Source organism: Amblyomma mixtum, chromosome 7 (genome assembly GCF_055824585.1).
Source record: "Amblyomma mixtum isolate Tamu chromosome 7, ASM5582458v1, whole genome shotgun sequence".
Taxonomy (NCBI): domain Eukaryota; kingdom Metazoa; phylum Arthropoda; class Arachnida; order Ixodida; family Ixodidae; genus Amblyomma; species Amblyomma mixtum.
This window is the reverse complement of record NC_143018.1, coordinates 114,952,275-114,980,065: the sequence shown is the minus strand read 5'-3', so window position 1 is coordinate 114,980,065 and position 27,791 is coordinate 114,952,275. Positions and strand designations below refer to the sequence as shown.

Here is a 27,791-nt window from a genome sequence, read left to right as displayed (position 1 = left end):
TCATTATATTTTTGATATCCTGGGGTACATTCGGCCAAACGAGCAGAAGTTATTGTTTCGCCCTATGTAATAATGCCTTCGCTGAAGGTCTTTGAGAGAAATAAATAAAATAAATAAACTCGCAGTTATACACAATTGTGAATCAAGCTTTATAGTCATATCTAAGCAGCTGCTTGATACAAAAATACTTTTCAAATGTGACGTCGCCGTGGTGCCCCTGTGGCTATATTGCTCGGCCAACACGGACGACGCAGGTTTGATCCCAGCCATGGCTATCGCATGTCAATGGTAGCGAAATGCTACAGGCCCGTGTACTGTGCGATGTCAATGCAGGGTAAACACCCCAAGCGATTGAAATTATCCGGAGTCCTCCAGTACGGCGCCCCTCATAGCAAGAGTCGCTTGGGACGGTAATCACCGCAGAACCTGGCGAAAAGTTTAAAATAACTATGTTCGCATCTATTGATAGCTCTCTGTAGTTAGCTTCTATATCTGCTTATTATCGTATGACACCCAAGGTGAAAGCGTCCCAAGCAAAGCTGGTTGACTCCATCTGTGCTTTCCCTTACTCAGGAACAATGGTGTGCTTCTAACATTTCGGTGCCATTTACTCTCTTCATAATTGTGGCGTTCACATGAAAGATAAATTGCACATCGCGTTTTGTTATCTTATATCGGAGTGTGACTTGTGCCGTCATTCGTTTTTTTGATGACTCGTTGCCCACTGTTGATGGACCTCCGGCTGCGGCATCTTTGAAGCAAATAATATTACAGACGTTGAAAAGTACAACACAATTTAATAAATTAGGCGGAGTGACGAAAAAGAGCGTACATTCAAAATGACAGGAATATGTTCAATGCTAATTTTCAGCAGAATAGTGGTACCAAACTTCAGGGTGCCTTTACACCTGCGCTCTATGCCAGACCCTTATCGAGCGCTGAGAACATTTCGTTTTTTTTTAACGTGAACTAGTGTATGCGTAGCGCTCCACAGAGTGGTACAAAACATGATTTTTGCATAGAAGCTCATTTCGCAGTGCAAATCCGCAGACGCCGTAGACCGCGGTAGATATTCGCGTTGTGCTCGTCCAGATGAAATAAATGCTCACCAGTGCTAGGCCATCAATCGCCGCTGTTGGTGTTCAAATACACACTATTAAGGTACTTACTTGTAGACATACCAACTGCTGCACTGTAGACGCTCACTGCCCCTAATGTTTGCTGTAAATGGCAAAAAGAGGGCCAAAATAAATGTTTGTAATCCTGTGAGAAGAAAAAATCCTAAATAAGTATCACCCTGAAGAAAGCTAGACGAGTAGAGCATTCAAGTTGTCAGTGTCCGAGCAGAAATTCCTCCATTAAAAGGAGATTTAACAAATACGGACAATATCACTAACTTAATGACGTCGGTAGTTAACTATTCGGTTCTGAAGAATAATCGGACTTGAAGCCCTAGACGGGCAGGTATACCGCTAGAGTTGAAAGCATCGAAACAAAGACTTTTAGATTAATTATAAATGCTTCAAGCCGCATATGGGCCCTGCTGGAGAAAATGAAGAAACTGAGAGTTCCTGATAGGTAAGTTTTGTGCTATAAGACTTACCTCACCTTTATGGCAGTGAAATGCAAGTTGAAACCAGCGACATTTGAACGGTAAGCAAGGACCGCTACGTGCGCACTTCTTTAGATTTGTTTTTATATTTTCATTAAAGAGTCTTCAAACGTTAAGCGCGTGCATGCCGGCCACTTACACTGGAGAAGAAATAGATCACACAGGCCGACACTCCCACGCTGCTTCCGAAGCGCATCCGAAGGTACTGGATATGGAATTCAACAGAGAGAGAAAGTGCATAAGTATAGTTATTCATCAGCTTCCACTTAAGCGCTTACATATGGCTTCAGAGAAAAGCCAGGTAGATTTCACTAAAGCTTCTAGGCTTCCTATGTTGTCCTCTAGTTGTGCTTGAGTGAAGGTTTTTGAGTGACTGTCCTCGTATTATAAGTCAACTTCATAATGGGGGATTCCCCTAATCAACGAACTAACACTGTTCTTACTTGTCGATGTTGATCAACTCAGTCTCGCCCTACCATCTACTAGCTGTCCCAGTTAGCTGAGTTGGGGTAGCGACTGGCGCGAACAGACGGCTATCGCAGGATCAAAGCCGGGACCGAGACAAACTTTTAACTATGTACGAAGTTTGTCGTACCATTTACAGCTCCTCCGCACGCGCACGACTGAGTTTGGGCGTGAGCTATTGCATCAGTGCTAACCCCTTTACGAATCTATTCCACTAAAGCTGTTTGCCCTAAACATTGAACTAACTTCAACATAAGTATTTTTTTTTGTCCATGAAGTCATTTTATTCTCGCAGCACACGGACAAAACCATTAAGCTTGCGCTCAGATGGCCCAGCGCTCCATTATGCAACCATGCCAGTCGTTAATTATAGTTTGGTTTCGTGGCTTACTCTAATATTTAGTTTTTAGGATCTTGAGAGAATTCCTGTTTGCGCATGAAGTTCATAAGAAAGCTTCCTACAACTAACGCCAATCAAACTGGGGTTTAGTATGGCGGCATTTATATGATGTCTCAGAATTACCGGGAGTAGGTCCTTGTTTAATAATACGATGCACTCTTGCATTCTGTTTTGTTTTTCAGGCTTTGCTGTAGTCCACCTCTTTTGGGTACTGATTTGCTATTATGCTCGCTGGCTGTACGAAAATGTATTAGGCTGTAGTTTTCATTGCTGTTATTCATTTGATTTTACTAAAGCTTAGACAAAAAAGTGGCTTTTGCTTCATTCACCTGAGCCAGGATATACAGAGCGAAACCTTCATTAAGCATAATTAGACGCGGTTTCGCTTTCGTTCATATTGATTGTTTCCAGACTTCAGCAAGAGTAAATCACGTGATGCATCACGTCCCACAAGTGAAAGAACCTGCGTCCAGAGCGGCGGTCACCGTAAAGGCGGGCGTGACTGCCAAGCGCAAGAGCGAATCACGTGACATATCACAAACCACAGCTGGCGAGGAGGATTGGCCGAGCAGCAGCGAGCGCAGCAGCGGACGGGACCGCGCCAAGCGCGGAACTATGGCGACCTAGGTGAAGATTACGGTCGAGGCTCCTGCCACGCGCTATTTTCCACGTGCAGCATGGCTCCCGTTAAAGGTAAAACCTAAGAGCCAGATGACCTTCAGGCTCTGCATGGGAGGAGTCGAGCTTTTCGCTCTAAAACTATGCGTTGGATTTCGCCTTTGTTTGGTTGCAACGCAGCGTCAAGACACTGGCACTGTGGTGTAGGAAGCGCGTAACAGTCACTTTTTTGCCTTAAAATGCGCAAGGCGGCTGCATCCGACGCTGTTTCTGTTCGCTTTCGCACTAACACAAAATCACAGAGTATTGTTTACCGGGATGTGTGCCGTAGAGCTGTGCAGCTTTCGAGAAATACGTGCAGAATTCACATAGTAAGTTTACATATGTGAAAAAAAGTGGCTTTCATCACGCCTCCAATTTCGTTGGAATATTTTGCTTTACATAAGTAGGTAGCAGATTTAAACTAACAAAAAGGCAGCAGTCCCTGAAGGATCAAATTCTAGGCACGATTCTAAGAAAACAATGCTGACAACTTTTATATCGTTTAAGTGCGCTAAACAATTGAAGGCTTAGAAACAGAGAAATTCAAGCAGGAATACCAGTCAAACATTGAAAATCATGCGTGGAAAGCAACGCTTCAGAAAAAAGCTTTGTAGAAATATTTGCGGGAAGAAAAGGAAGAACGAGGGGGGGGCTATATGCACGTACGTTGAGAGAATAGAAATTTGACTGGTTCCTTCTCAGGGGGTATCTTTTTCAAGTGAAAGAAGCAGGCGTACTCTGTTCCACGTGACTATCACCCCAGCATTAAACATAAGGAAAAATAAACTATATGGCGCATTCAAGCTTCATAATTTTGCTTCAAAATGCAAAAATAAAGCGCGCTAAAAAATACCACAGGAAAGGCTGCGGCGAATTTATAGATAATTATTTATTTACGTTTATAAAAGAGCTGATCTGTCACAGCTGACGCTTTTTCAAGTGTGCCTTGAAAAGAACCCTTCCAGCACATTCTTTTCCGCTTGCTTCTCAAATGGGCCGCTTTAAAAGACAGTTTACATTCTAACTTCAAAATCGGCAATCTAGACAGTTATTTGCAGCTAACATGACACGCAGCAGTTGGCATCCTATTTCTCAACATACATAAAGTTACGCATGCCACAAAAAGGTACTTTCTTTACGGTAGTGTCAGCTCTATGGCTAAGAGAGTGAAAACTGCGGCTATTTGGTTAAAATAAAAGTGAGGGAGTGGACCAACTTCATACCGGAGTGCAGTGGAAGACCATTCTCAACCCTCAGCATGATCCTGTGTACTATCAGCAAAAAATTAAACTTCAACATGAGAATGAAAATGCCCACAGAAAATCACAAACATACGAGCTCTCGCAGAGCAAATGAAATAGCGATTGATTTATGCATTTAAAGGACAGCCTTCGACCTTCCAAATGAAATATTGCGTTAGCATTGTGATTCCCACTCCTCAATTTTTCCCTTTTCGCTATCCGCGTTGTAGTTTTACCTGATAGTACCTCTTTTTTTCCACAAGGTTGGTCTCTACTGCACTATTTTTAACTTTGGTTTCATAAGAATGGGCTGCCCTAGGTATTTTCTTGTGTTCAAAACTTCGCGCCCCAAATAGCAGTTTATTCTCTATATAGATGTGCAGTTAAGGCCCGTCTATAAAACTGTCTAAAAACGAAGAATGAGTAAAAATATGTCAAATATTTAATGATCCCTAGACCAAGTCGAGATGATTTTTTGCTCTTTTCAATGTTTCAGTATCAGATTTGGTCGCGAGATAGCTGGTGCATCGCTATTTATTGATTCTTCCAATAATTAACATTAGCTTCACTTTGGGTTAGCTTTACATTTATAACTTTACCAAGCTCGAAATAACAGCCGATGCTGTCCAATACAACTTTGCCACTCAGTTCGGACTTCATAACCTATATTTTAATATGACGATATCGTGATGCTCTTGTGTTCAAATGGCTTACGCCGCTGCACACTATGTTGGCGCTGCGACGCACATTCCCGACGGAAAGTGGCCTTAATATCCTGCGTAACTGCACTCCTTACGCAAATGTTACTTCCGTGATCGCAAGAAGGCGAAAACCCTAAGTTGTTTAGCTTTTATTCACAATTTCAATCAGGTGAGTGGATTAGAAAATTGTGTAGGACCTAATTATTGTCTCCGTTCAAGCCTCTGCGAAGAATCGCGCCTTATGCGAGAAGAACATTAATATCGATTGTGAAGTTTTGTTAGTTGGAGATCCCTTTAATGTTGGCGGCTATTTTCTACGCGCAACTCTTCTCGCTTTGTGTTATAACTGAGAATTTGTTTACAAGTGCTAGGTTCAATGCAAAGTACAGTAATATAGCCTGTTTTAGTAACATTCCTGCATACTGTTTCATATGAATATTTCTCCATGTGAACTAGCTCCTTCACAATTTGTGTGAAAAACATTACGTTAAAGAGAGAGCTTATGCGCGAAAACGTAAGCGTATTATCAGTTACTAAATCTAGATTTGCGATATAAACCTCCTAGCCCGGCCATGTAATGCTGTAGTGCGAGCCTTTGGATTAATTTAGACGAACTAGGGTCGCTTAACGTGCGCTGACATAACACTCAACCAAACGAAACTAAGGAATTGGCAAAGCTTCAGAATTTAAACTAATACGCATACGTTCGCGACAGAGGAAGATCTGGCATAAAACAGCTCATTGAACAACACAACTGCGAACTAGCATCGTTTCGCAAATCCGTAGCCAATATTTCTTTAAAAAAGTAATTCGCTGAACTCGTCGTTTCGGCGCATTGCTCTATCCGCCCGGAAGCGTTACTAGAGCATCGAAATCAAACATCCGAGCATTCGTTGGCATAATGAGCTTCATGTCATCCTGCATAGCGCAGTTCTCCAATTTCACGCAAAAGCATCACAACGTTTACTGATTCAATTTCTGCTCAGAGGCTAGCGCTGCGTGAAAAAACATAAAGGTACAATATTAATGCATAATAAAGTGCTCTCAGTTTCATGCTTTTAGAGCTCCACTTTGCTGATTCTAGAGCCTATCCGCAGTTTTCCAAGAGATGCACATGTGTACCTCGAAGACTGACGTCACCTTCAGTCGGTAGAGTACTGGCAGAAAGAAGAATACGATGCATGGCGTCGTCATCGCTATGGCAACGATGTCCCAGAGGAAGTGCATGCCATAGGCGTACTGATGGGCCGACAGGCTCACCACGCCGACTCCCGAGGCTCCCGACGCCAGCATGGACACAGCGAGGGACCAAGCGGGGAGGCTTCGGCTGCCCAGAAACACTTCCTCTTGCCGTGCTTGAGGGGACACAGAAGAAGAAACTTCTTTGTCGCAAATCTTGCCCCTGCTGGTGGCACTCTTGCGCAAAGAGTAGTAAAGTCCCAGTGCTACGCTTGAAGCCGTGAAGACAAAGAAGACCGCATAGTCGACGAGGTGCAGGGCCATCATCGAGTCTCTTGTGCGTTTCCGAGCGCGTCTCCACTTTGGGCTGTGAAGGGCTCTGTAAGGGAAGCCAGGTTTGCATGCTTGCATACTGCAAGACAAACTCAGAGGTAGCCGAAAAATTCCACCTTAATCTATCGCACCAAAATAAATTCGATTTTTTGAAGCTCGCATTTATAGCATCCTCTCTAGAGTGAGTAAATTGTCGAAACAGGCAAAATTTGTAGGGTGATGCGCTGACGGTAACTACGTTTCTTAAATATAGACACCGATATGCACATATACTGTGGAGTACACGTCTCTTACTATTTAAGGAGACTAGCAGTAATAGTTAAAAGTTTACTGGATGGTAGGTAATGAGCCTACTGCTTAGCATGTCTAACCTGTATTCTGATGGGCTTCACTGCTTACAATTATATGCCGTAAAATGGGCTGTTCCAACTGAAACAGCATATATCACAAATTGCAGAACATCATAAGTGAAACACGCTCCATAAGAAACAACAGGCTACGCTATCGGTGTTGCAGCGTCCATTTCGGTAAGACCTGTTCAAATTTTGGCTGGATATTGAGAATTTAGTTGCTCGGCACTCAGTACGAAAACACTGAGGCAAATGCCCCCCCCCCCCCCCCCTCCCTCTTGAAATTGTTTAATAATCCAAACTAATATAAACTATTCAACAATGAACATATGAAACTAGTAGGCGCTGAACAGTGGTCAAAACTTCAAGTGAACATGTTTTGATTTTAGGTTACAAATACCAAAGTCCAACACCAGGAACATAAACTAGAATGTATTGATTATAAGAACTTTTCATTGTTCTTCAAAAGGTATCAGAATGGAACGTATTATCAAGAACCTTCCTAAAGTGAGCCTTCAAGAAATTCAAGCGTTGGTCAGCAACAATTACAGCTTGAGACATGAAGCAGAAGCCTTTGTCGTGGGGTCGACCTCTTGGCACGTAGTCAGCGACTGTGACATCCGGCTGTTAAATTTATTGTGTTAATGATTTAATGCATTAAGGAAGGGGTCTCGTATGTTAAGTCGTATGTATTTAAGATAGCCAAAACAGCAAATCATTGATTTAATCCTTATATAGGCATACGGGAGCCCAATTAAATCGATAAATAATTGCAACGTACATACTTAATGAAACCAAGTTGCAATGCTAAAGATTAAACAACAAAACAAATTGTATACTTCTGGAAACCGAGAAAGAACTCGCTGAACACAATTTTCCCTCCTGTTCCTTATCTGCTGCTTATGGTGGATTAAGACGAGCGGACCTGATGTCGGATGGACCGCAGGACAAGGTGTGAATGTACTAAGCGTCTGCGAGCATGTCCGGACGTCGAGTCATTGCAGGAACGCAGCGGACTGAAGCGGGCCATCTGCGCGTACTTTTAAATTCGCCAAATTAGAGCTGTTTGTGCGGCTGCAGAGCTTTATAATGGAGAGTCTCTACACAAAAGCTGAACGAAAGTGTTATCTCGCCTAAATTGCTGAAGTGCTTGAATAGCCTGAGGGCGACGAGGAAGCGTTTGCGGCGAAAAAACGATCGTCTGCGACTAATACATACATGCATTACGAGTCTATCGCCTTGCGCCACATGCTGTCCTGGACCATCTCAAAATCGACCCGGCGTTATACGACCGCTTGCAGCTGAAAACTCTGAACCAGCTCTAAATTCTTGACAACCGGTTAGTTCCTGAGCCGTGTGTTCGTTGGAAGCGCACTGAAATTCGAGAAATACCACGTAATAAGCATGGCAGTCAAACCCACGCTAGCCGAAAAACGAAGAAAGCAATGAAACGTGCATTAAAACAATTAACCATGAGGACCTCATCATCATCATCAAAAGGGAGTTAAAAGAAACGCTATCGACACAGGCAACGCAGGTACGTACGCGGAACAAAGTCGGAACAGCGTACGCGGAACAAAGTCGGCATCTTTCCAGACGGCTCGCCAAGGAGCGAGCCTATGTTCACAACACGAGTAGTAGCCCGCCGCGGTGGCTCAGTGGTTACGGCGCTGGGCTGCTGTCCCAAAAGACGCGGGTTCGATCCCGGCCGCGACGGCTGAATTTCGATGAAGGCGAAATTCTTGAGGCCCGTGTACTATGCGATGTCAGTGCACGTTAAAGAACTCCAGGTGGTCGAAATTTCCGGAGCCCTTCACTATGGTGTCTCTCATAGCCTGAGTTTCTTTGGGACGTTGAACCCCAGTAAACTAAACCAAACAAGACGAGTACTGACTGAGCGGACTGCGGTTGGAAGCTGCCAGTTCGGTCTGCGATCCAGAGGTGGGGTACCATGAGCCGCTTGCTGAAGGCTGCTGAAGAGAGTTACTTGCATCACGCAATATACGTACAATCCGAGATCCTGTCAGCTCGTTTGAACTCATTTCTAATGGCTGCTCCTGTATATATACTAATGTAACTCGTCTGCAGTAGGTATCAACTTAAACATAGGACCAGCATGAATGCGAGCTTCACTCGCACTTTACATTACATGCTGTTTAAGTGAAATTGAAACACATAGAGCGCCGGATATTTGGAAGCTAGTTACTCTTAGGAAGCCAGATGAAAGGTCGCAGCTATGCGAAAAAGTAGCCTAAAAAGGCATCGTCTTTTTGGTGGTGGATGGTCGGATTGCCTTGCCAGATGAGAGAAATATTCTAGCACGGAAAAAACAAGCACGAAGGCAAAGTCAACAAAGGGGTGGGTGCACAAAGAGTTGATGTTTCCAATATACATTATAAGAACACCTCGTGTATATACGTAGGTTCAATACTTACTGATGTGCCTTGCTAACGCGTACTATTCAAAGTGGCCACAACCACCAGTCGTCACTTGCCGCCTTGAATAGAAACAGATATAGTGCGGGCACAGACATGCTACCCATGCCCTGACGCAGTAGTTCATTGCACTACATTTTTGTTCTTTTCTAAAACTGTTAGTATAACAAATCTCTTTTTTGACTGGTGCGGAAAATATAAGCCGCGCACCTGTTTATCCTCTGTGCGAGTGACTGTAGCCCAAGTATTGTCATAGTCAAGTCTGCAACTAAATTTTGCAGCAGCGCCAGACTTGTTCGCACTGCTGCCCAGAATTTTTTATGGGTCAGAATGCACGCAATTCACCGCTGTCCCATCCGACACACAGATGGTAAGAGTTGCGATTATTTTCTTCTTTTAAAGCTTATGATTTAGGAACACTTGCTTTCAATGGTCGGCGGGACCTGTTTTTCTACATGGGCCTATATTTGTTGTGCCGAACGGCTTTTATACAACGCAAGTGCGTTTCATGGAGCTTACATCTGCAGAGGTACATCGCCTTATCGCAAAGGGCTTCTTTGAAGAGGTGAAAACTGCATGCCGCCAAATGCTGGTCCAGTTAATTATTCTATAACATATATCCCACATTTTCACCCAAACGCTTCAATGAATTTTACTCTTGTTAAATCTACCACAATAAACTAAGTTTAAGAAAGATGCGTGATCTTTAATTGTGCTGAGGAGTGGCTCATTGGCACGTTGAAAGCGCCGGCGATGAAGACACTAGCGCAAGTAGCATAAGAACCATCGGGGCGAGAGAGCGGAACACAAGCGGCAGTTCTCCAGCACGAGCATCCGACGGGCGGCGCCAGCACTTCGTCGTCTTCTTCATTCCAACTGCCCCGGCGGAAAAAGGGAGCCATCCTGGCGACTCAAGGCGTGGAGATGACGAAGGGGCTGTAATATGGCCTCATGCGGCTGATGTGAACGACGTCGTGGCCACGGCGGCGATGGTCCAAAGAAGGTGTCACCGGTTCGATGATGTACGAGTAGTTCACAGGCGACGTGCGGTCTATGATGCGGTAAGGGCCGATACGCTTGGCCGAAAATTTGGACGCAGCAAGAACAGAGAGCCAGGCCAATGAGGCAGTGGAGAAGTCGACAGCGGGGGTGTCTTGATCAGACTCATTTTAGCGGAGGCAGTAATGTTCTGCAGTGAAGGAGCGAGCAAACTGGCGGCACTACTCAGCATAGCGGTGATTTCAGGAAGGGAAGTGTATTCCGAGGTGCCAGGGTTCTAGGGGAGGGCTGTGTCCAGCAGACAGGAAGGCTCTCGCCCGAATAAAAGAAAGAATGGGCAAATTCTAGTGGCCGCTTGAGATGCGCATTTGTATGCACAGGTTAGGAACGGAAGAACCTGCCCCAATTACAGCTGTTGGAGCGAATGTACATGGAGATCATGTCCCTGAGAGTCCGGTTTAATCGTTCGATGAGGCCTTTGGTTTGGGGGTGGTAAGCAGCACTGTTGCGGTGGACTGAGTAGGACGCATCGAGAAGCTCGTGTACAACTTCAGACAAGAAACACGGCCGCAGTCACTGAGAAGTTCTCGAGGAGAATACTGATCAATTCGCGCTAAAGGGCACATACACACGAAAACACAAACGGACGAAACGCGCTTCGTCCGTTTGTGTTTTCGTGTGTATGTGCCTTTTAGCGCGAATTGATCAGTATGAAGCACCAACTAGCCCCCGCTCTTTTATTGTTAACAGGACGAAAGAATGAAGAAGGAAGAAGGCGACGTCGCGAGCAGTACCCGCTGGAAGGGAAGCGTTCTCAGCATACGGAAGGACATCAGATATTGGCGGAGAACGCGCAGGAGGGGAGTGGCGAGCAGTACAAGGGGTGTACGTCGGAGTGCTTGCGGCCCGACCAGTAAACTACGTTAATACCGAATTCCTGAAGACGGAGGGCCCAGCGGCCAAAGCGTCCTGAGTTATCTTTGAGTGAAGCCAACCAGCACAAGGCGTGGTGATCAATAAAGGCGATCAACGGGCGGCCATATAAGTATGGGCGGAATTTTGTGAGAGCCCACACTAAAGCGAGACACTCTTTTCCTGTCGCGGTGTAGTTCGAGTCTGCTTTGGTGAGAGCACGGCTGGCATACGCAACGACATAGTCTGCAAATTCGGGCTTGCGCTGGGCAAGGACAGCACCGAGGTGATGGTGGTGGTGAAAACTTTTATTTCATGAAATAAGAGTTTGGGAGCCACAGAGAGCCCCGCTGCATGGTCGGCGTCCCTAGTCCGGGACACCGCATGAAGAGGCTCCGTCTTTCGCCCATTTCACCAGAGCCCTTTGGGACTCAAGCGAGGAGCATTTGAGGAAGGCAGTCTCCCATGCCTCTCGGGAAGGGGTAGGGGAAGGGGGAAGGTGGGGATAAAGGCTGATTCCGCTTCTGTCGATGTGCACCTCAGTAGGGGCATTAGGGTCGGAGTGGTGAAGAACGGGTGGGGAAGTTAGACAACGACGGAGCGCAGCAAAAGCTTCATCGCAGGCCGAGTCCCAAGTAGGCAGGTCGGGGGACTATTCAGGAGTTTTGAACGGTGCGCGACGATAGAGGCGAAATTGGGGAGAAAGCGCCGAAAATAGGAGCAGAGACCCACAAATCTGCGCACCTATTTTATAGAAGTCGGTTTAGGGAAGTCAGCCACAGCACGGAGTTTGTCAGGATCAGGTTGGACGCCGCCTTTGGAGACGAGGCGGCCAAGTATTGTCAGTTGACGGGCGCCAAAGATACATTTCTTGAGGTTAAGTTGAAGGCCAGCACTGGTGAGGCACCTCAATGTCTGGTGCAAGCGCGTGAGATGTGACAGAAAATCACGCGAAAACACGCCATCATCTAAATAGGAGAGAGAAACGTTCCACTTGAGGCGGCGCAAGACGTCCATGAGCCGTTTAAACATGGCGGGAGCGTTACAGAGAACGAATGGCATCAAGGAGAATGTATAGAGGCTGTCAGTGGTGACGAACGCCGTTTTACGACTCTCGGACTCTGACATGCAGACTTGCCAATAGCAGGAACGGAGATCAAGAAAGTAGAAGAACTCGGCGCCTTGCAAGCAGTCAAGGGCGCTGTCAATACGGTATAGCGAGTAGGCGTCTTTGTGTGTTTTTTGTTAAGCTGGCAATAGTCCACGCAAAACCGGATCGAGCCACTGTCGCGGATTGGTAACGCGTCCCCGACTGCCGAAGGGGAAGGCTATCGCGTGCAGGTGCGAAGAAGAATACATAGAGATGAAATAAAACAAAACAAAGCCATATTTACAATTTTCGGGAAAGCTAAGAGCCAATAAAAAAAACAAAAACAGCAAGAAAAACACACACTGAATACGCGTACAACACTACAGATTAAAAGAAAGCGTTCTCCATATGTACAGCTCCCCAGGTGAAGCTGGAATGCTTTGCTGTCAACAAGGACGCGGGCTGATGAATTGTGATGCGTCGCTGGAGTTGCGTCGAAGGAAGCGGCGGTAGAGAGCCAGGTGGTAATGAGCAGAGATGAACTAGGGAAGACGCTGCTTAACTCCTCTCAGCCGCCCCAAGAACTTGCCAGCAGCAGCAGCAGGAAAACCGTAGCCAAGTCCCGTCGACGGTCTCCCAAAACGCCGTAGGTTCATGCAAGTTATCCAAACAAGCCTCTCAGCAGCACAGACCCCCAATCTATCGGCTGCTACTTCAAAACTTGAAAGAGACGCAAGACGCTTGCGTCAGTGATCCAAGGAAATTCCCCGGCAGCACGGAAAGATTAACGGGAACGACTGCAGGCCGCCAGATCATGGAAAGTCTCGGCATCCGTTACCACGTACAACAAGGCCAGAAAGTCGCCATTCCAAACGCAATCAGACAAACGCTAACAGTCGATCCGATTCCACGAAACGTCCACCCGGAACACAACCGGGGAAGAAGAGTGGCCAGGGCCAGAGCTCTCCTGCGCAGCCACGGAGACGATACGGGGACAAGGTTCGTTGACGCCGCGGAATACGCAGAACGCTCGCGATTCGCGGTTGCGGTCGTCGATTCGTGCGGCAAAACGCGCATAACGTCAAGTGTAGCGTGCGAACGCGCAGAAGAGGCGGAGGAAGCGGCGGTGGCACTCGCCCTCACGGATCCGACGTGCACCGTGGTTCTCTGCGACTCGCGTCAGACGGTTAGAAACTTCGCCAAAGGATGGATCTCACAGAGAGCGGCCCAAGTCCTGAGGAACCGACAAGTCCAGCAGGAGGTAGAATTCCAAACCAGAATTCAATGGTTCCCGGCGCACAAGGGAGAAGTATCGAGGACGTATCACAACCGCAACGAGACGGCACACGCCAAGGCGCGCGAGCTCGCGAACCGCGCCGGAGACCGTCGTCCGTGGAATAGCACCAAAGACTGCTTTACCAGCTACAACGAAATTACCAAGGCCCTCTGCCTGGCCCGCCGAACCTTCCCTCCGCCCAGCGACAAGCTGGACAGGGCGCACGCGGTTACCCTCAGACAAATGCAGACGCTCACGTACCCCAACCCGGAACTATACCACAGGCTTTACCCCGGTACATACCCGACAAATATATGCAAGGTCTGCAACGCCAATGTAGCCACTTTAACTCACATGCTCTGGGACTGTAAGAAAAACCTTCACGGTGCTAATTCCGGAACCCTCCCGCCGCGGTTGGCCGCTGCCTTGCGCAGCCCCAGCCTCGGGGACCAACTCTGGGCCGTCCAGCAGGCCCGCGAGGCGACGGCGAGGCAGCGCCTCGACGTCCCCACGTGGGAGACCTGAGGCCCTGTCGGCGAAAGCTCTGCAGGACTATGAATAAAGTTGTTACCAACCACGGACCCAAAGACCGACGGCTGCCACCCCCACGCTTGAATGACCAAACTTCCGTTGCTGTTTCTTCCTTCACACCTCGGCTTTCTGACATGTCAGCTCACCGCTCCTCGTGCCCGTATCGCACACACTATTCGCACGCGCACATGCGCAACGTGGGGCTGGCACGCGCGGTGCTCTGCTGTCTAACACGCCACTGTCGACACACCAACGTTCCAAAAATCCCCCGAAGATTCCATGTGCACTTCACAACTGCCTCCCTCCCTTCGGAAGTGTTTTTCACGCAGACAAACTACCGTTGGTGCACAAAACGCTTATGTTCATACGGTAAACGGACCAGTTGCATGCCGTGGAAGTCAACGAAGGCACTTTACACAGTTACACATGGAGGCACATATACACGCACACACAACGAACATGGGTAAAACATTGTACATCTGTCAAAACGGCAAATAAAAACCATGCAAAACATCAAATCAAATCAAATCAAATCAAATCTTTATTTCAGCACCGCAAAAATGCTGAGGGTCGTGGACAAAAAGCCTCTTTATGGGCTTGACTAGGCCCACGGCCCTTTTCTACATGGCAGCATGGCATACAGCAAGAGAAAATTGTTCTAAGTAATTGTACACAGCTCTCAGAAAAAAAGAGAAAAAAGAAAAAAAAAGAAAGAAAACGAACACAAATGGAAGTTCACAGAAGGTAAGCGACTTGGTACAGTGGTTAGGAATATAAATAAATATAAATACAGGCATGTATGAAACAAATCTACTATGAAGGCAGTTCTAAATAGCATAGAAATATTCCATGAAATGTCAACAAGAGAATGACTGCAATAAAAACTAAACAATGACTAAAGAAATATAAAATTCGTAACAAAAAGAAAACCGAAAAAAAAGAAACTTCTACCTACATTTGTTTAAGTATGAGGGAAGGAGAAACAAACAAACAGAAACACACACAGAAACAGAAACAAACTTCAAACACATCTGTACCATAAAGGTGAATATGTACACAGGGAACAATCCATAACCAGAGCACGAAGGAAGTAGAAAGAAAAACAATCTACAAACACTACCACACTGCATTTGCACAGGCTACCATTGCAAACACCGGATAGTAGCAGTGTACATTAAGCATCACCTTGCCGCCGCGGTGGCTCAGCGGTTATGGTGCTCGGCTGCTGACCCGAAAGACGCGGGTTCGATCCCGGCCGCGGCGGCTGGAATTTCTTTGGAGGAGAAATTCTAGAGGCCCGTGTACTGTGCGATGTCAGTGCACGTTAAAGAACCCCAGGTGGTCGAAATTACCGGAGCCCTCCACTACGGCGTCTCTCATAGCCTTAGTCGCTTTGGGACGTTAAACCCCATAAACCAAACCATTAAGCATCACCTTCCGGTAATTTACAAACGACTCATGCAGTCGGCGCCTACGTTTTCAGAGCCCCCCTATGTTTTGTAATGTTAAGCTCCAACGCAAAACCCTGTTGTTCGAGTGTTTTCATTTTGTTAAAAATAAACTGTCTGCTCGCATACGATACTGGGTGGAGGACTCCATCATGCTCCTGCAGGAGAACGGCGCCTATGCTGACCTCAGAAGCATCTGTGCGAACCACAAACTGCTTACTGAGAACTGGAGCTCTTAATACGGGCCTGGAATTTAATGTGCTTTAGAGCTCGTCAAAAGCGGCTTCTCGCTGTGGTATCCAAGAGACAAGGTGCGTTCATTCTTCCGTGTCATCTCCAAGAGCTATTAGACATTGTAGGCATTGTGAGGGTTGAAATCGCGGTAGTATTGGGCAAACCCAAAAAGGAACATATTTGATTCTTCGTCTTGGGATGCGGCACGTTTACAAGCTTTTCTACTACTGTTTCGAACGGCCGGATTGTCCATTCTCAAAGCTGATGTCCAAGGCAAGCGATGTTAGTGACTCCGACTTCACTTTTCTGCGGTTTCATCGTAAGACCGGCCTTTCGCACCCTTTTAAATAGCCTGTTTAAAGTCCGAAGATATTCTTCGCAGGTGGAGGTCGCTACGAGAACATCGTCTATGTAATGACCGACATTGTCTAAGCCTTGTAACAGAATGCGCATCAGGTGCGTAAAGATAGCCGATGCTGTCTTAATGCCGAAGGGCATATAGACACACTGACAGGGATCTGATTCGGCAGAGAACGTTGTTTTGGGTCTCGAAGCTGCCTGGAAGGGTACTTTCCCAGTAGCCTTTAGCAAGGTCAAATTTCGAATTGTATCCTTTGTTACAATCTCGATAAATATTACATCTTTTCTTGGGTTGGGCTCTGCATCAGACACAAGAACATCACTGATGCGTTGAAAGTCGATGCAAGTCTGATAGGTGTTGTCTTTGTGTTTAATGAGAACGAGTGGGAATTGTATGGAGACTATAAACGCTCAATGATCCCTAATTTGATCATCTCATGTATCTCCTTTTCGACGACGACCTTCACGGCAAAAGCCAACAGGTAATATTGCGGGGTATTCACGACATCAGAAGTCGAGAGCTTGTATTGACACCCCACTAGGTTGGTCTTGGGAATCCCAAACATGTCTGCATAGGTGTTAGGTAAGCTCCGAATCTCCTGTTGCTTGTCGTCGTCGAGCTTCGTGGAGATCTGGACAGTTTCAGTTCCTTTACCGTAGTCCTTGCTAAGGGTAGGCAGTTGTTCTTCTGAGTCACCTCCTTTGATTACGACGAAAGATGACACCTGCACGGTCTCTTGGAACGCATGTTCGTCGTACCGTTTGAGCATATTGATGTACAATATCTTCTTCGCGTGGCCCATGTCGATCCAATAATGCACGCATGATTTTTGCCAAAAAACGACGAATGGACCTTTCCACTGCATCAAGAGTTTATTGTGGCTGCTTGGCAAAAGAATAAGCCCACGACCTGCAACCCTTAAATACCGCGTCTTGCTATTCTTGCCATAGTAGCTCTTCTGAGACTTTATGGAACGTAACAAATTTTTATGTGCCGCTCTTATAGTTTGCTGGAGACTTTCTCTTCGAGCAAGAACTTAACCACATGTCGTCTTCGTGTCTTCGCGTGCCCCCAACATTACACACGCGGAGAAGGTCGCCATAGCACTCGCCGCTGCAGAACCAGACACCGGGTTACCATTACCGATTCTTGGAAAGCCTGTCGAAATCTTCAACAAGGACGCATATCCCAACGCGCCGCCAAAATTTTACTTAGATGCGAGTACCGGGACGCCCGAATACACGCGTCGTCATGTGGACCCTGGAACATGCGGGACTAGAAGGAAACGAGGCTGCAGACTCTTCATCCCGCGCGCTCAATCATCGGGCATCACCTCGACACTCGCCGCCTAAGGTATGAGAACCTAATTCTGCTATCGCGTACAAACAAGTTATTCAATTTTATCAAGAACAGCTCAGCTGCTTTCATCCCCTCGCGAAAGCGCCAACCTAAAGCGAGGAGCGCTGGCTCCTTCGCTTGTATACCAACACGGTACTAGGCCCGGCAGTACTGCAATATTTTAATTAGACTTTTACCGGGGAGTGCCCGCATTGTGGGTAGGCGTTCTCAGACGTGTACCACATGGTGTGGACATGCCCCTGTAACCCTGCTTACCCCCTTTCTCTCAACTACCTGAGAGCGCTGGCAGGCTGCCCTGCTCGCCTGCTCTCCGTTAGAGAGCCAAAGAGCCCTCGTCGCTAGGGTCCGAGCTGCCGCGGAATCCACAGGGGTCCCGGACTACAGACCTTGCCTAGAATTTATAAGGGGCTGGCCCTTGAAGCCAGTCCCCACTCTCTTGTAAATAGCCCTAAATAGCTGTTTTCCACCTACCCCTCCCCACCCAGCTCTTTCCTTGTCCAGAGCTCTCCGAGGATTGCGAGCGGTCCTCGCACATTTCGTCCGAATATCAATTCAAATGGACAAAAACCCCAGACTAGCCTGCGGCACCTATCTATATGTTAACAGAAGGGGAGCGATATAATGATGCGATGTTTTAGGCCGCTCCTGACTAAGCTTCCAAAGCCTCTGTTTGACTGTGCCGTTAAACCTGTCCACCATCACTTTGCACATTGGATTGTAAGGGTTCATGCTGAGATATTTCTCCGCCAAGAGATCATCGAGATTTCTCATCATTTCCGAATTGAAACGGGTGCCCAGGTCACAGATGATCTCTCTCAGAAAACGTATTCGTGAAAACATCTCCACTAAACCTTCTGCCACGTTTGCTGAATCTACCTTTGGCAGAGCCACGGCGTCGGAATACCGTGTGGCAAAATCGACGAGAGTGAGAATATATCTATTCCCTTCCACCGATGTGGGCGACAGCGGACTGATAATATCCAATGGAGTGTCGACAAGAGGCTTGCGTCCCAATGGAGCTTTCTCTACTTTGCCTTTCAGGCACGTCCTTTGGCAGGTGTCGCACGAGCCGACATACCAGTCAATCTCCTCCTGCGCTCCTGACCAGTGAAATTCTTCCAGAACTCGATCTGCAGTCCTTTTAATGCCCTGATGCCCCGCCAATAGGTTATCATAGGCAAGCCTCAACACCTGCGATCTGCAAGACTTTGGAAGTACCACCTGTGAAACTTCTCTGCCAGAGGCGAGATGATAGAGACGGTACAGCAAACCTTTTTCAACAGAATACAAGTGCGAATGTCGCACTTACCACGGAACACCTTTCCTACTTTCAGCAACACGCCTTCAATGAGCCATCTTCTCTTTGCCTTTTTTCTAACACCTCCTTGGTGAACTGCATGGGACCGACGCTCAAGCAGTATTTTTCCTACTGTGTCCCGAGACTTCCTTTCCAGCCAACACCATTTTGGGACCTCACCATCGCCATCTTCACAGGCAAGGTCGTCATTGCCAATGCCAGGACATACATTAGCAACGCCCTCCAATTTCTTTCAATTAATATCGCGATCTGACAGCTCATGAACCTCTTGTATATTTCCAATTATGACATCGTACAATGGTGTCTCCATGCAGTTCAGCAGTGTGGTGCCAGTGAAATAAGTGGAAGCGATATAGACTTCTGCCTCGGGAACGTCCAGAGTACTGCCATCAACAAGGAACATAGTAGATCTCGAGCCGGTGGGAGCTGAGTCAGGAACTAGGGCCCTCTCCACAACCACCGTATTGCTCCCCATGCGCCGTAAATCCCGCACGGTTGTGCCTCGGCGCTCTCCCTCTAGGACAGGCATGTGCTGTGCGTCTGGAGGATTTTTTCGGACAAGTCCGACCACCACCTTATCCCCAGCCGGTTCAAGCCTACCAGCGGTTGTGGACGCCGTTTCAGGCGCAAGGATCTCTGGTTGAACACAACAGGTCGACTGCTCCTGGTTTTCGTGCTTTCTTGAGCAGGAACTTACGTCATGCCCTGTTTTCCGGCAATAAACGCAATTAGCTGCTTGGGCTTTGAGCTAGCGAGAGTCGGCAGCCTTATGTTTCTGCAGATTACAAACGAGGAACCTTCTTGACTCTATTTGGTGGAACATCTTTCTCTTTCGAAATGCCTGCCTCGAACGATTCTTTGAACGAAGTCAAGTTTCTTTGCTGCTGGACCTCTAGAAAGTTGTCTGCTGCCTCAGCCATTTTGTCCAGCGTCTTGCATTCTTTTTCTCGAACGAAAATCGCAAGACGACCATCGCAGTTCCTCGTCAACTGTTCGGCCACCACCAAGTAAGGTAAATCATTATATGTTGTGGCCGTTCCAGACATCTAGCCCCGGGGTCAAAAGGACTAAGCAATCGTGCTACGTATTGCTTGCCTATTTCTTTGCCAAGCTGCTTCCTTTCACGAAAACATTCTCGATAACCTTCTGCTGTGAACTGAAAATGTTGGAGCAGGGCTAGTTTTGCCTTATCATAATCTATTGAATCTGCTTGAGACAGTCGACCAAGGTGCCGCCGTGGTGGCTCAGTGGTTACGGTGCTCGGCTGCTGACCCGAAAGACGCGGGTTCGGTCCCGGCCGTGGCGGTACAATTTCGATGGAGGCGAAATTCTAGAGGCCTGTATACTGTGCGGTGTCAGTGAATGTAAAAGAACCCAGGTGGTCGAAATTCGCGGAGCCCTTCACTACGGCGTCCCTCATAGTCAGAGTCGTTGTGAGACGTTAAACTCGAATAAACCACCGAACCATACCACTCAACCGTGCACACGGAGAGCCTCGCCAGTGAAAGACATACTGAGCGCTGTAGCCCATTTTTCCTTAAGCCAGCTGTGCCCTTCTGCGACACGCTCTAAACATTTGAGGTATGCATCGAAGTTATTCCTGCAATCGTCGAAAGGCGGGATCTATTTGCGTGGGCTTACCACTGCTGAGGGCCCCAGTGCAGGTTCTTGATTACCTCCCCCCCTCCCCCCCCCCGCCTCTGCGAGCCTTAATTTGGAGCTGCAATCTACGGTCTTCAGCCTCTGCTAGCGAGTTTGCATGCTCGCGTTCGCCTTCACGTGCAGCGCGTTGGGCTTCTGCTTGGGTCTTGGCGTGCTCGCGTTCAGCTGCACGTGCAGCACGTTGCTTCTCCTGCACAGCGGCACCCCAAAAATGCAGCTCAGCATCTCTGAGCCCCAACTCTTTGCAAAACTCAATAAAATCCTTTAGCGTTGCCATCGTTTCTTTTTACGGACCCACGAAAGGAGAAAAAAAACACGCTTTCGTCCTTTCATGCGGACGCCAAATTGTCCGGGAAGGGTGAGGCATTCCCGACTGCCGAAGAGGACTGCTATCGCGTGCAGGTTCGAACAAAAAAAAACAAAACAAAATGAAGCCGTATTTATGATTTAAAGGAAGGGAGCTAATAAAAAAAAGCGAAAACACAAAGAAAGACACACACTCAACACACGTACAACACTACAGAATAAATGAAAGAGTTCACCGGATGTAGAGCGCCCCAGGTGCAGCGGGAATGCCTTGCTGTCAGCAAGAACGCAGGCTACGCGTCGATTGCTACGCGTCGATGGCGTTGCGTTGAAGGAAGCGGCCGTAGGAAGCGTGCTGGTAAGGAGTGGAGATGAACACGGGAAGACGCTGATCAACTCCTGTCAGCCGTTACAAGATGTTGGCAGCAGCAGCAGGACCACCATAGCCAAGTCACGTCGACGGCGTCCCTAAATGCCGTAAATGCCGTAGACTTATGCAGGCTAGCAAAGGAAGCCTCTCGCTAGCACAAACCCTCAATCCATCGGCTGCCACTTCCAAATCTGAAAGGGACGCAAGAGGCTTGTGTCGGTGATCCAAGGGAAATTCCCTGCAGCACGGACCCAACATCCGATCGCTGCCACCTCCATGCTTGAATGACCAAACTTCCGCTGCTTTGTCTTCCTTAACACCTCGGTTTTGTGACCCGTCAGCTCTCCGCTCCTCGTGCCCGCCTCGCACACACCATTCGCACGTGCACAAGTGCAACCCGGGGCTGGCACGTGCGGCGCTCCGCTTTCCGACGCACCACGGTCGGCACACCGTCTTCCAAAAATCCTCCGACGATTCTGTGTACACATCACAGCTATCCTTCTTTTTCACTAGGACGACTGAGGATGACCAAGGACTGGCAGGTGGTTGAAAGAGTGAGGCAGCGCAAGGTTGCCATAAAAAATGGCTATGACAGCAACATGGCCATTCTATGCAAAAGCTGCAAATGCCGTCCCGGTTTTGAAAATTTTAAATTCATTGCAAGGTCTAAACACAGATTAGAGGGTGAAATAATAGAACCATATTACATCAAGAGGAGGGGCCATGTCTGCATAAGCAAGCCATCTGTGTCGCTGTGAGATGAAGAGATCAGTTTTCTCAGTGGGTCTTTGTGAGCGTTATAATTTTTATTTATTTAGAAATACTGTAAGCCTCTACAGGCTCATATAGGAGGCAGTCACCGGACTAACAAACTAACAAAAACGAAATGGCCAAAAAATAGTATAAAGCATACCACAATTTGATAAATCTGGAGCAAAAAAGAAAAACCTAGCAAAAAAACACAAAATAGAGCAGAAGGAAACATTTCAAAGTTGGTAATGCACTCAAGGGCGAGCCATTGCGAACAGTGTATGTACACGTGCTGGTTAGCTGCTAAAGTGAGGTCACTAAAAGCGGCACTACCACAAAGCACTGCGCATTAATAGGCAGATCTATTCCCAGAAAAGTTCGCGAATTTTGCTTCCAAACAGTTCTATGCAGTCAACATGCACGAGATCCTCTGGCAGACTGTTCCCCTCTTGAATTGCAAAAGGAAAAAATGAGTACTTAGGTTTGGTTGGGTTTGGTTAATGGGGTTTAACGTCCCAAAGCAACTAAGGCTATCAGAGACGCTGTAGTAGGGGGCTCCGGGAATTTCGACCACCTGGGGTTCTTTAACGTGCACTGACATCGCACACTACACGGGCCTTGTACATTTAGAATGATTTGTTCTTCCTCAATGGTAGAAGGGCTGCTTGGTGTACTTTGTTTTTTCTATGTTTATACGATCGCGATAAGGAAGGAAAAGGAACTTCATGGAAGCGACACGCCGTCTTGATATGAGAGTCGGGATGTTTGCTTGTTTGGGTAGAGCGGTGACGCTGTCGTACGGCGAGTATCTCGAATAACCATTGCTTTTGTCCTTTTGGCTCGTTTGTCTTTGTTAAATCTCCCTGTATCTGTTTTGCTTTTATCTTTTTGCCTGCTCGTGTGGTTATTAAGCGGTTTTTTTTCATGAATGAAGTTAGTTGGCTGTTGGCGACAATCCTGTCTTGTGTGTGTTGTCTCCGTCTTTTAGCACCAGTACGCTTGTTGAGGATTTTTCGGGGTCGCAGCGGAGCACCAGACAGAGATGACCAGCGTGGCAGGCTTCTAGTTCCGGACTGCCCGTGCCGGGCGTGCGCCACGAGCACGCGCTGTCCGTCTTTATTTTCCTCTAGCGTGCGCTGTAACGCCGATCTCAGCGCCGGCGCTTTATAGCGTCGCCGGGCGCTACAGGGCCCCCCGCCTAGACGGAACGGCGAAATGTACGCGCCGACGGGGTACGGATGGAGGTCACGCGATGGAGGGAGGGTCCGGTAAGTTCATGTCGGGGGCCGGGAAGAGCTGTCGGGTGGAGTGCACGGGCTCAGGTGGACGAGCCTGGCTGCTGCGCAACCGGCGAATGAGGCAGAGTGCCGAGCTGACAAAGCATATTAGGGCAATGGAGGCCATGGTGGGGCCGTCACCGACTGTAGTGCTGCCCGCTGGCACAAGTGTCATTGGTGCTGGACCGTTGCAGCTGATGTCGGCGGGAAGCTGGCACACAGAGTACGCCGTCACAAGCAAGGGAGCGGTCGAAACGGCTCGGTGGACAGATGTGGTCTTTAGCGTGGTGTCGTGTCGCTGCTGTAGCGCCAGCTTGAAGTCGTCCAAATAGGTGGAAATGGCTGGCTTACATGGCTCAGGTGCCCCTGATGTAGGGCGCGAGCAGTGCGGTCCGGCCACTAGGGTTGGCACAGGTGTGACCGACGAGACAACGGTGACAGCTGTGGTGATGACGGAGGAAGTTGCTGGGTTCAATTCCAGGTGCTGGGGTAAAGCGGGAGTGGCCGTCCGGAGCGACTGGCCAGTGCTGATGCGCGTGTGGGCATGGTCGGGCGTGAGAGCAAGCGCTGACACTGGGTCAGGAACTGTTTCAGGCAAAGTGGGGCTGGAGGCGATCGCCGTGCTTGTTACTGCTGTCATCGGGTTGGCTTTCTCATCCTGCTCCTGATGACGAGTAGTGCTCTGCGGACCTTCTGAGGGGCTGAGAGTGTGACAAGCAGGCTTGGTCGTTGTCGAGGGCTCTTTAGCATCAGCGGGCGACGGCTTCAACCTCACAGAAGAGGCCTGCAGAGCTGTTGGCGGTAGTGACGAGGTAGATGGAGATGCCGGAAGCCTCGGCACGGCTGCTGCCGCAGAGTCGTCCTTGGCTGCAGGAGGCTCTGGCGACAACGCCACTGAAGCGCAAAGAGGCAGAGCCAGAGACGCGGGTCGGATAGTAGTGGGAGCAGGGCGCGAGCCGGAGCTCGTGCGGATCCCACCTGGTGTGGCGTCGAGAGAGACAGCCGGGCTGGAGACGCTGGACGGGAGTGGCGGCGAGGCGGCGAGGGGCTGCTGAGGCGGGCCGGGTTCTGATGAAGGCTGCGTGGGCGCGAGCGAGGCCGGTGCAGGGCCAGAGGCTGGCGGCGGCGGAAACGGGTCCGCTGCGTCGTAGAGCGGCGGCGGAACGTAGTAGGCGCCGAAGTACGCCAAGACGGCCGCAAGCAGCTCATCGTATGGCCGGCCGCCGAAAGCAGAGTAGGTGAGCCGACGCAGGAGGTCGGCCGGGAGGATGTCACAAAGGACTTCGTGTTTGAACGGCTGGATGGTGATGCCGTTCAGGTACATCGAAGCCTCCAGTTGGGCGAACCACCCGCCGACGCCTGCAGACCGAAACGCCGGGAGCGGCGGGTCGAAACTTGGGTGCTGCCAGTACGCCATGCTGGAACGCCGCTGCGATAGAAGGCACGGTTCGCCAGGTCACCACTGTTGAGGATTTTGCGGGGTCGCAGCGGAGCACCAGACAGAGATGACCAGCGTGGCAGGCTTCTAGTTCCGGACTGCCCGTGCCGGGCGTGCGCCACGAGCACGCGCTGTCCGTCTTTATTTTCCTCTAGCGCGCGCTGTAACGCCGATCTCAGCGCCGGCGCTTTATAGCGTCGCCGGGCGCTACACGCTTTTTGCGTAAACCATGTTAGCCTCTGGATGCGTGAGAGGCATGGATGCTGGGGCAGGCGGCACGGTAACTGGAGGACCGTAGCTCAACAGGGCAGCAGCAGCGGTGGGCTGGATCGTAAGAAGACCGACCTGGGGAGTCAAGGGAGCTGGTTGCCGAAGACTAGGAGGTGCATCGGCGACCTCCTGCGTGATGGCGAGCCGGGTCTCAGGACTGAGGACAGACGGTAATGGGTGTTGGCTAGATAGGAGCGAGGGCTGCCGGGTGACCTCGTCCCGCACGAAGTCTTTGATGGTAGCGAGTAAGTCGTGGTTGATGGCCAGGCTGGAGATGGAGTGGGCAGGCGTGGAGGTCGACGAGCGCAAAGACATTGTTTGCGCAACTCTTCAAAATTTTGGCACGGGGTATACCTACACCGAGGCACCGATGGTGGGACTCTTCGCTAACAACATTTAAAAAGCGTTGTCCTCGAAACCTTTCCTGATATGCTTGATATTGTCAGCCTCAGACAAAGCCGGATCAACACGCTTGCAGAGGTCAACTACATCTTCCGCCCCCGGTGGCTCAGCGGTTATGGTGCTCGGCTGCTGACCCGAACGACGCGGGTTCGATCCCGGCCGTGGCGGCCGAATTTCGATAGAGGCAAAATTCTAGAGGCCCGTGTACTGTGCGATGTCCGTGAACGTCAAAGAACCCCAGGAGCACGAAATTTCCCGAGGCCTCCACTGCGGCGTCCCTCATAGCCTGATTCACTTTGGGATGTTAAACCCAATAAGCCAATAAACTAATCAACTACATATTCAATTTAGATGGTGAAAGTCTCTTCCGTGTGCTGAGCTCGTACACGCAGACTTTGCTCAGAGCGCAGTTTACGCACGGCAGGATGGCCGAAAACCTCGGCAACAGTGCTCTTTAGAACGGCCGAGATGGTAATGTCCGCCTCGTGATTTCGTAACCACAGGTTCGCTACACCGCTCAGGTAGAGTATAATATTGGTGAACTTAACGCGGTCGTCCCAGTTGTTATGGCGGCTCACCCGTTTGTACGATTCGAGCCAATCTTCGACATTTTGGTCCCTGTGGCCGCTGAAAACAGCGGGGTGTCGTTGCCGGCATCGGAGCAGGTGAGGGGCTTCGGCGGGGAGGCGGGCTGTTGACAGGCCTTGGCCGCAGACATCGGAGATGGTGCGGCTGCGAGGGTCCACGGTGATGAGGGAAAGGTGGACGCAGCAACCTCCGCCAAATGTAGAGCGGTTTATTGGCACGTTGAAGGCACCGCCGACGAAGACACTAGCGCAGGTAGTCTAAGAACCGACGAGGCGAGCAACCGGAACACAATGGGCAGTTCTCCAGCACAGTATATATGTAAATCACGAACTCGCACGCACATGAAAGATTGAATCAGGTAATTTTGTCACTGCATTAAGGATTATCAAAATCAACACATAGGAAGCGCCAAGAAATATTACCTAAGCTCAATGGCCAAATTTCTGCTACCATAATTTAACAAAAATTCTGTTTGGGCTAGGTGGTGAATAGAATTTTCTTAAAGGGGCACCGCGATGATTTCTTCAGTACCCGTTAATATCATTAAATAGATTCATCACGCTTTCCAGAGACCAGAGCAAAAAGAATTATTGAAATCGGAGCATGCAAACGAAAGTTATTCCACTATGAAAATTCGAAATGAAATGCTCAGACGAAAACGCATTTCACTCACCCATTTCACTCACCCAGTACCGAGATTGGGCGCTACCAATCAGAGCCGCGCCTAGCGCACACGCAGCGGAAGCGTGCATGCAGTTGTTGCTTTGTCGGGGCATGGCCGGGCTAGAGGGGTGACGCGCGCTCTGAGCGCGCGCGTCACCCCTCTAGCCCGGCCATGGTCGGGGCTGTAGACAGCCGCGCATTTTGACGGCGTCTTCCCCCCGTGTACGCGACGCCGTTGTCAGGGCAGGGGGACTAACGACAAAGGAAGCTCCCCGAAGTTTCTTTTTTAGTCGGGCTGGAAGGCTGTTAGCGGTAGCCCCCCCCCCCCCCCCCCCCCCCCCCCCCCAAACTCGACTCCCGTCTCCTGTACGGCCTTTCTCTTCACAATTTCGGGCAAGGTGTGTCGACTGGCTTTTTTTTCGCTGCCGTCTTGTTATGGTCACGGCCGGTCTCGACGCGCGCGCTTTCTGGCCTGAGCCAACGTTTTTTGAACAGCGCTGGCCGCCACGAAGGTTTGAAGCGGAATGGAAAGTGTCGCCCCTAGCTGAATTCTTGTTAGTTTTCGTTCGCTTTCCCTGCTTCTTTCCAGTTTTTTGTGGCATGCGAAAAGCTTTCAGTACTCAGACACATAATATTTTCGATCAATTTCGTAAGTATAAAGGAACAATATGCAAACTGGACGCCCAACCAATGAGAAAGGCAGCGCCCTATCTGGATGCCACCTCATTTCCGCTGCCGCAAATGGCCGCCGCGTTGCGACACCATCGGCTCGAAACAAGCATTTCTAGCGAAGATTAAAATATCAAATATTATTATTTAGGCGATCTCATTGCGCGTTCAGGACTCACAATATCCCTTACTCTGCATACAAATAATAAAGAACCCATGCATTATGTACGTCGCAGGGCACCTTTAAATGAATTTAAGCGCACAAGAACATGCACGCAAGAAGAGGGAACGCACAGGACAGGCGCAAACTTCATCTGATTTATTCGCAGGCAGAGAGGAAGTATATACATAAAAGGAGACATGCGCGGTAATGAACCACATCGTCACTTCACAATATATGCTCAACATACCTGTACTCTGCCTGCAAAAGATTAACAGACGTGTCACTCACACAGTCATGCCCCCTCTTCCTGATGTTAAAGGCTTCTAGTA

The 27,791-nt window shown here is 48.9% G+C and overlaps 1 protein-coding gene across 1 annotated transcript in view; it reads right to left on the bottom strand.

Moving 5' to 3' along the window:
• Positions 1–6,582, bottom strand: part of LOC149337269 (putative sodium-dependent multivitamin transporter) — a 64,410-nt gene extending 57,828 nt beyond the window's left edge. Inside the window, exons 1-3 of the mRNA XM_089554367.1 lie at positions 6,202–6,582; positions 1,752–1,817; positions 1,170–1,221 (exon numbers count right to left, since the gene is read on the bottom strand). Of these exons, the coding sequence (XP_089410493.1) occupies positions 1,170–1,221; positions 1,752–1,817; positions 6,202–6,582 (499 nt within the window). The remainder of the gene's footprint in view (positions 1–1,169; positions 1,222–1,751; positions 1,818–6,201) is intronic.
• Positions 6,583–27,791: the final 21,209 nt, after the last annotated feature.